General features: G+C 36.6%; 1 protein-coding gene across 5 annotated transcripts in view; it reads left to right on the forward strand.

Annotated features, from left to right (window-relative positions):
* Positions 1-10,859, forward strand: part of dop1b (DOP1 leucine zipper like protein B) — a 31,095-nt gene extending 20,236 nt beyond the window's left edge. For 2 of the 5 annotated variants that reach the window (XM_063005915.1, XM_063005916.1), the window contains exons 16-34: positions 475-574; positions 689-856; positions 976-1,101; positions 1,469-1,603; positions 1,690-1,748; positions 2,222-2,326; positions 2,596-2,662; positions 2,987-3,140; positions 3,504-3,586; positions 3,663-3,772; positions 3,883-4,032; positions 4,346-4,459; positions 4,988-5,049; positions 5,161-5,289; positions 5,794-5,930; positions 6,232-6,287; positions 9,234-9,362; positions 9,492-9,624; positions 10,058-10,859. In XM_063005915.1, coding sequence (XP_062861985.1) covers positions 475-574; positions 689-856; positions 976-1,101; positions 1,469-1,603; positions 1,690-1,748; positions 2,222-2,326; positions 2,596-2,662; positions 2,987-3,140; positions 3,504-3,586; positions 3,663-3,772; positions 3,883-4,032; positions 4,346-4,459; positions 4,988-5,049; positions 5,161-5,289; positions 5,794-5,930; positions 6,232-6,287; positions 9,234-9,362; positions 9,492-9,624; positions 10,058-10,294 — 2,254 coding nt within the window. In that variant the 3' untranslated portion in view covers positions 10,295-10,859. The remainder of the gene's footprint in view (positions 1-474; positions 575-688; positions 857-975; positions 1,102-1,468; positions 1,604-1,689; positions 1,749-2,221; positions 2,327-2,595; positions 2,663-2,986; positions 3,141-3,503; positions 3,587-3,662; positions 3,773-3,882; positions 4,033-4,345; positions 4,460-4,987; positions 5,050-5,160; positions 5,290-5,793; positions 5,931-6,231; positions 6,288-9,233; positions 9,363-9,491; positions 9,625-10,057) is intronic. The other 3 variants (XM_063005919.1, XM_063005918.1, XM_063005917.1) reach the window with 2 other exon arrangements.
* The last annotated feature ends 1,428 nt before the right edge of the window (positions 10,860-12,287 follow it).

Consider the following 12,287-nt stretch of genomic DNA (forward strand, 5'->3'; position numbering starts at 1 on the left):
AAATGATTGGCCAGCTTATACGTTTAAAGTATGCACTTTTATTTAAAGCTCTGGGTCCCGACAACATGATGACACAGTGAAAAAGGAAGTGAGTTAATCAAACTTTATTGTTTTGCCAATCTAAGGGATAATCTGTGAAGGAGCATTAAGGCCCTGTCAGTTCCAGGCATGCTTTAGGCTGGACAAAAACAGATTGGACATTCTTTTAGTTAAGGGTTCTGTAAAACTGTAAATATCTCTTTGGTGGTGCTTTGAAAAGATCAGGTCAAACAGAAGTGGCAGGCTTTAAAAACAGAGCTGTTAGTGCAGTGAATCCTCACAGTGAGCAATGCTCAGGGGGAGCAGCGGCAAGGTTTTATTTGATGTTGGTATATTTTCTAGACCCCAACTAATATATTTTGAGAGGGTTTCCATTACAAAAATGAGTATAAAATGCAGATTGTTTTAGCAGAGTTTGTTGTTTATTGTGTTTAGCAGTAACTTGAAGAAGGAGAACATTGCACCTGACTATCCTCTCACTCTACTGGAGGGACTTACTACCATCACTCACTACTGCCTTCTGGAACACAAAAAGGTAAAATGTGTATCAGTCTGCTAGCCTCATTTAAAAAGAACCATCTCATTTACAAATATCACATGAAGATATGGCTTATAAAACTTGGTATTTACATTATACCGCTTCTTGTAGTCTGCAGCTTGTGATGGTACAGACATACGCAATGCTTGCAATGCCATTCTGGAGCAGTTTCCTCATATGGTCAGCACCATGGCCATGCTTTGGGCCAAAGTGAAGGGAACTGATTCCTCCCACAGCAGCCGATCCTCACCCACCTCTGTTTATTTCAAAAGCACAAAGGCATGTAGTGGTTTTATAAATGTACAGCTGTAAATAGATAAAATGTTGTCAAATGTAAAGTTCTACTGTTGTGATACTGTTTTGGAATTTACACTCAAATTGTGATTTGTGCTGTGTAGATCCTGAAACAGAAGGTGCTGGGGTTCTTGACACCATTGGCTCAGCAGTATGGGGTACAGATTATGGCCTCTGTAGCTACCGTGTGGAATAGTCGGCGAAGCCGAAAGAAACACTTAAAAAATAAGGTGAGACCTGCTGTCATCACAGCAAATGCTTTTTTAAGCCTGAATTTTTTGAGTTTGGGCTTGCATAGCAGAGTCTAAAAAAGAATGCATCCTTGTTAACTTTCTATTTATATTAAGGGCATAAAAAGGCTAAACTTGGCCTCCAGAACAGTTGTAATCCTACTTGAAATGCTTTCATACAAGTGCTAAATGGGTTAGGGAGAAAATCTTCTTTACAGTCAGGACTCCAGAACATGTTTAGCATTACAGGTCATCATAGAAACCATGAATGAAAAATGTACCATTAATTCTATTTAACTTGAATTCTAATGAAGAAACATAGAAAATCAGCAGAAACTAATTCACATAGGCCTGTGCATGTATGCAGATCCTACCAGTTGCCAGTGATTCACAGATGACCATTGTGGGCTTGGTGAAGTCACTGAACACACTTCGAACAGATACCATATTGCAGCTTGTCAGGGAGGTAGTGAAAAAACCTCATCAAATCAAGGGGGACCAGGTACAGAACGCACACACACACACACACTCACAATAAAAAAGTAACATATCAAATATGCATTAATGTTCATATTTCTGTTTTCCCAGCAAAGGCCAACCTTAGTTGATGTACCTGTGCTACAGTTCTGCTATGCCTACATACAGAGGTACCAAAATTCATCCAGCCAGTTAGCACCTATCTACTATTAATACTGTTTTATTTTAGTTTAGTCTCCTAGATGGTCATGGTGAGATTTCAAAAAGAGTAAGCTTAATACAAAATGTGATGTTCAGTGATAAACATGCACCTGTCCAGACATTTTTCAGTGTGTTGCAGGCATGAAATTTTAAATTTGTCTGTATAGTCAGTGAAAACTTTGGAAATCTGTTCTTGTTACAATAACCAAATCACAGATTCTTGTTTTTATTGTATTTTACAAAGTTTTTATGAATCTTTTTTGTACCTGTTACTGCAGCCTGTGTGTAAATTACACATAAATTAGTGCCTGTTCCTTAGTCATTCATTAAAAGATACAATTAGCAGCTTTAAATAAAAAAAGACTTTGAAGCTTGATAAGTCACACTGCTGGTGTTTAATGAATCTATATATAATGGCGGTTTTATTTTTTTGTGTTTGTAGTCTTCCTCCTCAGGCTCTTCAGGAGAACATCATAGTTCTTCTCTCTTTACTCAAAGAGTCTGTGCAGCTTAACCTTGCCCCACCCGGCTACTTTCTGCTTCTGGGGTAAGCACAGATAATCCTTCATCATTCATTAATTATTGCCTGATAATAAATAATGTCTTTTTATAATATTAGCCTGTACAAAGTTCAGAGATTTATCACATTATATTATGTGCAAAATAATCTTGGACAAAACTGAGCTCTAGAACAAGTGTGTCCTTGTTGCATTTACATCAAACTTGCATTATTTGCAGTGCAGCCGGATGAAAGCCAAACTGTGCATTATATAAACTCTGTGGGAAAGTAAAATTTAGATTTTTTTTCTTTTGCAGCATCCTCCATGATTTTGTAAACAGACTTCCCAACATGGAAAACAAGAGGGATTCTAAAGAGCTGCAGGTGTGTCATTTACCCAGAGGAAAAAAAGATTTCAAAATATTGGTTTTGCAGCCAGGTTTGGTTCCACTGGGAAACACGGGGCACAAGACAGGGTGCTAATCCATGGCATGACAGGGCAGTGGTGGCGGGTTAGCATAGACTATTGCGTCAAACAAGCGCCCAAAATACTATATATTAAAAATTAAATAAAACAACATATAGTGGCTAAGTCCACAGAAAAGGGCATAAAATCATTAATCACACTTGTATGACAGTCGTCATTTAAAAAATAATAATCGCATTAGACCTATTCATCAGCCCTTCAATGTTTGTTTTCCTGCACAGGAAGTGACTCAGCGTATCTTGGAGTCAGTAGGTTCTGTGGCTGGTTCATCACTGGAACAGACCAGCTGGCTCAGTCGTAACCTGGAGGTGAAAGCACAGCCTCAGATCTGCCTGCAGGAGAGTGAAGATGATCATGACGGCAATGAACTATATGGTACACACATTACATTGCTTTATGACATACACTTAAACATTCTAGTGAACGAACATAGCATTTCTCATGTGTACTACACATTTTATGTGTACTGTGTAATGTGTCCTACACATTAAGTGTCTGAAACAGCTTGCTTGTTTTAATCCCACATCTGGAATGTTTGTGTTGACTCTTTTTAAAACTGGTAAATATGAGTCTATTAAAAATGTAATGTATTTATTTGGTCTACTAAAGTAAGCAGCAGTGTACAGTTTAAATATTTATTCATAATTTATAATCTGTTCTTGTAAATATAAGGTATTATTCATAATTGTCTTACTTTACTATCATAATAAAATGAATTTCATGGATCTTGTGTCTTAGAATCTGTTGGTCAAGGCAGTACCATGGTGTCATCCTCTGCTCCATCCGTATTCAGTGTGCAAGCTCTGACTCTGCTGGCTGAGGTAAGACACCCGAATGTGGACCTACATCACCAACACACACCAGAACCACACACATGACAATTTTAATCTTCTTCAGGTTTTGGCACCTTTACTGGATATGGTGTATCGCAGTGATGAGAAGGAGAAAGCAGTGCCTCTCATCTCCCGCCTCATGTATTATGTATTTCCCTACATTAAAAACCACAGGTAACTTCTCCTACTTTTCACTATTTAGGCAAGGTCATGTGCATTTGTATTCATTTTTTAAAAAAAAGTTTCCATTTCACCTGTTTTTTATCTATGTTTTTTTACTTTAGTGCCTATAATATGCCCAGTTTTGATGCCGGCGCTCAGCTGTTGAACAGTCTTAGTGGATATGCCTACACTAAACGCGCCTGGAAGAAGGAAGTGCTGGAGCTCTTTATGGACCCTTTGTTTTTCACTATGGAAACATCCTGTGTCTGCCAGTAGGTCTTTTACTTTTCTCTCTTTTTTTAAAATAGCATACAGCTACTGTATTTTTACATGGCCAGACGTAATACAGGAACAAAAATACACGTCTAAACACTGTCTTTGTTTGTGATGAAAACTATGGCCACAGATTTCTAAAATTTCATTCTTAATCAAAGCAAAACAAAACAATGTCTTACATTTTAGAGAACAAGATTTAAGTTTCACAAATGTTTCAGGACCAACATTTTTTTAGATCCTATAAAGATCTGAATGCTTTATTGTGCTTTACACATTTAGTCAGAACTGAATGGTAACTCTACTTGATAGGAAGTACAAGGTACAATTGATGAAAGCCTTGGTCTGGCCACTAGCCACATACAGATGTGGAGCCTGGACACTGAAAAAAGAGGAAGAAAGAAACATTCAGGCTTTTGAGAACAAGTAAAAACTACATTACCATCAAATGCTTAAACTTTATCCTGGTGCCATGTACATTTTCCTGAGATGGTCCAAATGTTTTAGCTTCTTAGTGTGATGCATAAACTGAACATGGGAATGCCTGTGTCTGTAACCTGGGAGAAGAGATGCTGCATAATAACATGTATCCTAGGGACCTTTTGTTTGATCTTGTCACTAAGGATAACTGTGTCCACCCGCATCCTCCGCACCTTCCAAAACATGCAAAAGTTTTATTGACTGCTCTTATATATTCTTTTGTACTGCAAGTGAGTAAATACGTGAGAGTTTTTCTGTCTGTGATGGAAGGTTGTTTTGTCTGGTGTTTTGATTCCATCAGATTCCTCATATTTTTGTCAGTCTGATTTTTGCTGTACTTTTCCCCTCTTTCGGCTGCTCCTCTTTCGGATACCTGTTTTGGAATACTTTTTACACTGGATTCCCTTTCTAATGCAACGCTTCCTTAATTTTTGACTAGACATAATAAATGTGTTTATATATTTGTTGTTGTAGTTGGAGATCCATTGTTGACCATCTGCTCACTCATGAGAAGACCATGTTTAAGGACTTAATGAGTGAGTACTGTATGATTATACCGTATGTGTGTTGGGTGCAGCTGTGTCTTTTTTGAGTATAGTTGTGATTGTTTTTTTATTTCTATTAAATGTTTGTGTACACTTGTGCAGGTATGCAGAGCAGTTCTCTAAAGCTCTTCAACAGTGCTGAGCAAAAGGCCATGTTACTGAAGCGCCAAGCCTTTGCCATGTTTAGTGGAGAAACTGACCAGTACCACCTTTACCTGCCTCTAATACAAGGTACAACTGTGTGAATGTGGTATGTGTAGTAAAATGACTGCACACATATGAAATGAATTGTTATTTATATAGATTTATATACAGTAAATATATTGTGATGTCAAATAGACAGAAGAGAGTATGTGCACATTGGCAGTCGCTTCCTTTGGGCTTTTCCGGAAAGCACTGTCATTACACATAGTAAGGACCATGAAACAGACAGACATGGTAAACATGGTTTAAATTAATAATTCATAATCCAAAGAGCCAGCAAGGGTCAAAATAATAAAACAAGCAATAATAATAATAAAAAGAAGCAAAGAACAGGAACACAACACAAAAACAAATTACAGGATTAAGAAACAAGAACAAAGAACAGGAACGTGTACCAAAATGCAAATGAAACAGATTTATTACACACTAAACTGATGGAGCATTGACATGAAATGGCACCACTAGAGGCGAGACCAGGGTGGATGTTACATAAATCTATTATTTATGTTTTCTTCCTTTTTTACTTACTAGAGCGTCTGACTGAGAACCTGCGGATGGGCCAGACCCCAGCTGTGTCAGCTCAGATGTTCCTGATGTTTCGTGTTCTGTTGTTGAGGATTTCCCCACAGCACATGACCTCTCTATGGCCCATTATGGTCACTGAGCTGGTAAGGGACTCATTCTTTATTAATGTAGCTTCATGACACATAGACATTTGTTTCGGTGTTTCACAGGCAAAGTAAAGACAGCAAACTGTGCTTTTCAACAAAAAGCCCAAAGGCTGTAGAACCAATAACAGACGGCCATTGGTTGATTGATCAGTAACCCATAATGATAGAAAAACCCAGTAATATATTAAACTCATAACTGTGTTTCATATCAACACAACACAGCCTGTTTATTGAATGGCATAAAACACAATGTTAATCACACTGTTTAACATATGTTAAATTTGCTTTCTTTTTAAAGATTCGCATATTTGCCAGGCTTGAGAAGAAGCTGATAGTGGACAAAGAGGTTTCAAAGTAAGGCATAACTTTTTTTTTTTATTTCTTAAACAAACCCCATTTGCAAAAAAGTCCGGGCATTATGTACAGTGCAAGTTGTACATGCCTCTGTAATCTAATCAAATTCTACATTTATTTATGTTGACAATACAATTTGAGTTGGTCAGCCAAAATATTAAAATTCATTTGTTTGTACTTTGTCAAATTAAGGTTCAAGAAAATTAACAAATCACAGATTTGTGTTTTTATTGCATTTTACAAAATGTCCCAACTTTTCTGGAAATGGGTTTGGTATTTAAAGTAAATTTGATTGGTTTGTTAGATAAATTAATAAAATAAAAATTAAATCCTCTAAACTGGTATGCACTATGTATTAGTTGTGTGCGATACTGCAAAATTTGGTATCGATCTGATACCAAGTAAATACAGGGCCAGTATCACTGATACTAATACCAATACTTTTTACTTACAAAAGCAGTTTATTTACTTTCATGTAGGGGAGAGCAGTGTGTCATGATTTATGAGTAGGGCATTTATTACTATAATGAACTAAGTCTGAGGTTTTTTGTTCAGAACCAATTATATAATAACAAAATATAATCTATCTCTTTCATTGCACTTTTCTGAAAATACCCCAACACAGCTCCTCTCTCTCAGCCTGTTATTCTCTCTCACTCACTGCTACATGCGTCTGGTCTCTCAGTGCTGCTCAGTCACATGACAGTACAACAACAAAACACAGCAGAGCAGGAATGGGGGGAGCGAGGTCAGCATGTAAGATGTGAGAGGAGCGGAGTGTGTACAGACATGCTCTCTAATTTCTTACAAAACGGGAGAAACTTAATGAATATAGCAGAGAAAAAGTAAAACTGAAGTATCGATCCTCTTACCCATTGCATTGTTTCTTTTTCTGACAATAATAAGAACAACATATTGTATGTATTTATAAGCTTATATGCCAGCACAAATAGCTGTGAATGTCGGTGTGATTTCTGCCTGATTAGCATGCACTTTTCTAGTAATACCCTTTACATTATCAAATAATAAAATGGATTAATACAGTTCCTGGGAACATTTCCCCTGCAACTTCCCACTTTTTCATTTCTCGGTCTGATTGCACGCACAGATCGGGCGTATTTTTACATTCAAAACCCATTTCATAAAGCAAAAAAACCTTTAAGCATGCAAAAGAACCATCGTCTCGACTAGTGTGAACAAATCAGGACAGTAATTAAATAGTTATGTAAAATTTCAATCTATGTACTTTGTTTGTACTTGTAAGTAGGCACAGACAAAAAACTAAACACTCTTTGTGCAAAATAAGCAGCATGAACGATACAAACATTTACCGCTACAAGCGCAACATGGTCACTGTTCCACCTGCTCTCAACAAACTTAGCTTATCAATGCTGTTACAGATGATCATTTATCCAAATAATGATCCCTGGCATCCTTGATGAGTTTGTCTCAGTATGATTTCCTCTCTTTTCGCGTCTGCTTCTCCAGCTTTTACTGCTACGAAAGAATAAAAATGATTAATGCACAAGTCTTTGCTGCTACTTTCACTGTATCAGTGAACACAACAGTGGTGCATCGGTGACGTCACTAATCACACGTGACTGACAAAGACCCATGAGGAACTAGTAATGGACTATTGAATCACTAATCCTTTATTTTAATGCGTATTATTTATATTTAAATGAAATAAGTTACTGTCATTCCATATATTAAAAAAATAATTTGTACTCATTATTTATGACAGTTTTGATAAAAAACGAAAACATGAGCAAATCAAGCGTTTGTCTGTCAGAATGTTTGTGGTGTTTCTGCGCCATTATGTGGATCTTTGCTGAGGTAACTTGTCCAGTTGTTAGCTTGGATTAGCTCGTCTTCCGGGGAGGTGTACTTTATAAAGAAGAGTGAATAAACATTAAACAATGTGGCTGCACCGCAACAGCATCTGTACAGGAGCTCAAATACTAAAGAAAATAAAAAAATTTACGTTTCAATGTTGTGTTTTGAGCACTGAGGCATATTGAGTGTTTCACGAGAGGAGAAAGCAGCTTTACTGTCAAACTGAACAGTGAAGGAGAGCAGAAGAAACTGGCTGGTTTTACACGAGCTGAACGTGTTTTTTATTGAGTTAAACTTGTTAAGAGCGACTCACCGCCATCTGTCAGCTCCAGGTGAATTATGAGATCGGACCATAGTGCACTGTGTTTACATACTCAAAAATGGCTGCCACTACCTAGCCTTGCCAACTAGTTCACAGCTGAGATACTGACTAAAACCCAAACAACACGTACACCATAACCATTATTATTATTAAATATACAGTATGTAACAGACTTTTATGTAGAATGACTGAGTTATATTGAATGCCCTATCGGGGTCGCTGTAGAGCGTTTTTGGTTGGTGTGGAAAGGAGAAGAAGAACAGTAAAGTTCTGTAAAGTTGTGTGTTCTTTAGTTTCTGTAATTTAAATTGCATTCTAAGCTAAAATATAATTTTATATATAAATGTGTTTTAGCTTAGAAATTTGTGTTAATTTCTTAACACCTCCAAACACATGCAGAAAGGCAGACTAGCTGTTCTGGTGCCTCTGGTGTAAATTAGTTAGTGTCTGTGATGCTGTGTGATGGATTGGCACTCTGTCCTGCATGTATTTTTATATAATTAGATATAATGTCTAGTTAATTTCATTTTTGTGTTTGTGCTTGTACTCTTACTTTTAATTTCTCTCTGGAGTTTGGCATGTCAGTGTGCCAGGAGGTGGGTTGATCCCCAGGTGTGGGTATAAATATAATGTCGTGCGAGTTCCATTCTCAGTCATTGGTTAATGGTAAATGTAAGTAGGCTACAATTATGTTGTAATATTAAGATATTTTATTATAATAGCCCTTTTTCATGTTTATTCTAGTGTAATCCTTGCATATCAAAATGTTTTTTTTGTCTCTTTGTCAGAAATAAACGTCAAGAGAAGAATGGCCTGGTGTCCTTTCCACAGGCAGAGTTGGACATGTATCTGTCAGCCTGCAAGTTTTTGGACACCGCAGTCTCGTTCCCCCCTGAACAAATGCCTCTCTTTCAAATGTGAGGGACTACACACCTATAATTGTACAGCCGTGTGTTTGTGTATAAAATGGGTGTTTGTATATGGCTATGATTCTGGAAATAACATTACTGTGATTGGTGGGTTTATATGTTTTAAATGTGTTATAGGTATCGGTGGGCATTTGTACCTGAAGTGGATGTTGACACTTATGATGGACCAGGTACCACTGTGTTAGAGGAGGAAGAGGAGTTTAAACCTCACCTGGTTAAAGTACTGGAAGGCCTTCGGCTTCGATTCGGGGTAAATATGCATATGCAAATATGAGTATTTCTGTAACCAAATGCTAAAATAGCAGAAGGTGCAAATGTGGGTAACAGGGTCAGTACAGTGTTTGAAAAAATATTTATTTACAGTGTTTTTTTCCATTTATTTTTTTCCATTTATTTGACATAATGTACACATACTTTATGAGGCAGTTTATATTTCATTTTAAATTCACATTGCATGTTAAAATATAGGCAGCGGTGGCTCAGTGATTATGGTACTGGAACGTTAATTGAAACGTTGTGAATGTTGGCTGGTACATTAAGCACAATTGAAAACTTTTAGATGCTTAAGCTGTGTCCTATGTCAACTAAAAGATACTATAATTATAACTGTAATTATAAATGTAACCCACAGTCCAGTTGCTACAAATGTGTCTAAACCTGTGTACTTACCCTGTGCCTTTCAGGAGCAAAATGGAACTGTAGGTGGATCTAAGTCGTTGGAGTTCCCGCTCCTCACTCTGCACTCGCTCTCCTCCATTACACAGCTTGTACCATTCCTCCAAACCCTCTGTTGCTCATTTAGCAGCTCAACACACTCTGCTTACCCCCATGCTGAATACCCTCCATCTAGCATCGACAGTGTGCTTCAACGCTTAGAGCTCATTACCCAGGAGGACTTTCTGGATGGCATGGACCCATAGAGCAGCACAAGAAGTCTCAGACTTTTCCCTGAGAAGCTCAGTGCACATTTTTCGCTGTTTCTCTGTTTTAACTAAATGGTGAACATGTAAGACATTGTATTATTGTATGTGTCACATGCCGTATTGTGGTATCCATTAAAATGTTTATTTATTTTCATATTATTTGAAAGTACAGTTTACCCAAAGGGATTTAGGTTGAAGGTACTAGATAACTGCTTTTATGTAAATATTGTTGAATTTCTTTAATAAAAATTAAAGTATGTGGGTTAATCATTATGACCAATATTTTTACAAGGTTTTTTTCCTTTTTATTAAGCAAGAATTTTGGGTCTGGGCTATTATAGTTAGCACAAACTAAATGCAACTTTACAAAAACATAATTAATAATGTATGTGTTATTATACTGAATGAAAAATATTTATAAATCAAATAATATAAAACATGAAATCATTTGTTTTTTGTTTGTAGACTTCTTGCACGTCTGTCATTGCTGTTATCTTTATGCATGTACTGTCTGTTACCTAAAACCTAAAATAGACAGTCATTAAAAAGGTTATCCACCCAACATTCCACAGCTTTGGTTTTAAATTGAATTGCATGTTGCCTATGATTATTAAGTACAATGTCCTTTTTTTTTTTTTTAAGTCCTAGCTTAATAAAGTTTCTTCATCAGTGTGCATGCAACAACAAGCAGTACACCTTTGATGTGCAATGTGTATACTCTGATCTGAATATATTAAGGACAAAAATGGGACACAGACGTGTGCTTTCACAGTTATTATAGTTATAACTCTAGTGTTATAGAGTTTTGGAGGCCTCTCAAGGGCTCTATATAGCAATACATCACTGACCTTCTTTCCAGGTGAGTCAAGCAGTATGTCAGGCCTTAAGCCTCATCACTTGTCTTCAATCTGTCCTCCTTTACTTGGACTGTGACCACGTACAACTGTCATATGGTGTTGGTTTGGTTTGAGATTAATACTGCTTGAATGTGTATGTATATCTTTGCTTGGGCCCCGGTCAGGAGTGTGATTATGTCTGTACTGGACCCAAGGGGAGAGTAGCAATTCCCTGCTGTAAATGTGCTTGGTCCTGCTCAGGCCTATGCAATTCACCTTGAGCAACTCTCTGCTCTGTGCAGGTCTTGGGTTCCAGACCTGAAGATGAGTCAGTAACAGAGTCTCACAAAGCCCCATATCAAGCACACAGGCAACAACAAAGCTAGACACTCAATACTAGATTAGAATGTCTACATGTCTACCTTTATTCTAGCGCCAGGCCCCGTCGCACACAGGCAGTAATAGCGGATAGCAGTGTTTCTCCCCACGTCATACATGTGTTTTTGCAGCCCTGACAGCCTCACAACTTCCAGTGGCTAGTGGATGTGAGTGTGTGTGTGAGTATCTACTAAAAGGCAACATTTTGAGATAATAAAGTCAGCTTTTTAGATAGTAAGTCTAAGTAGTAAGTCTGGCCAAAATATGTCAGAAACAGGACTTCATAGAAGTTAGTGTATTCTGGTCATTCATGTTAGTCTGGTATTTGCTAAATAGTCTGGCACTGTTCAGAATCAGAATCAGAAATACTTTATTGATCCCAAAGGGAAATTGCAGTTCTTACAGTAGCACCCATTTATGTAGAAGAATAAACACTTTAATAATTTAAAACAGAAAAAATATGCAAATAGAAAGTTAAAAAGTTATTTCACACATAATTAAAATACTAACATTATTATTATTGTTATTATTGCACATATGAATAACAAATATTGCACAGATGAACCATAGTGTCACACATTAAGGGAGGAATTATAGAGTCTGATTTCTTATTATATTATTACATTATATTATTATATATTATTATTATTATATGATTATATTATAATATTATTTATTATTATATTATTATACTATATTATTATATATTATTATTATTTTTATATATTATTATTATTATTATATATTATATGATTATATAATAATATTATTTCTTA

This window comes from Trichomycterus rosablanca, chromosome 12, assembly GCF_030014385.1.
Source record: "Trichomycterus rosablanca isolate fTriRos1 chromosome 12, fTriRos1.hap1, whole genome shotgun sequence".
In the NCBI taxonomy this organism is placed as follows: domain Eukaryota; kingdom Metazoa; phylum Chordata; class Actinopteri; order Siluriformes; family Trichomycteridae; genus Trichomycterus; species Trichomycterus rosablanca.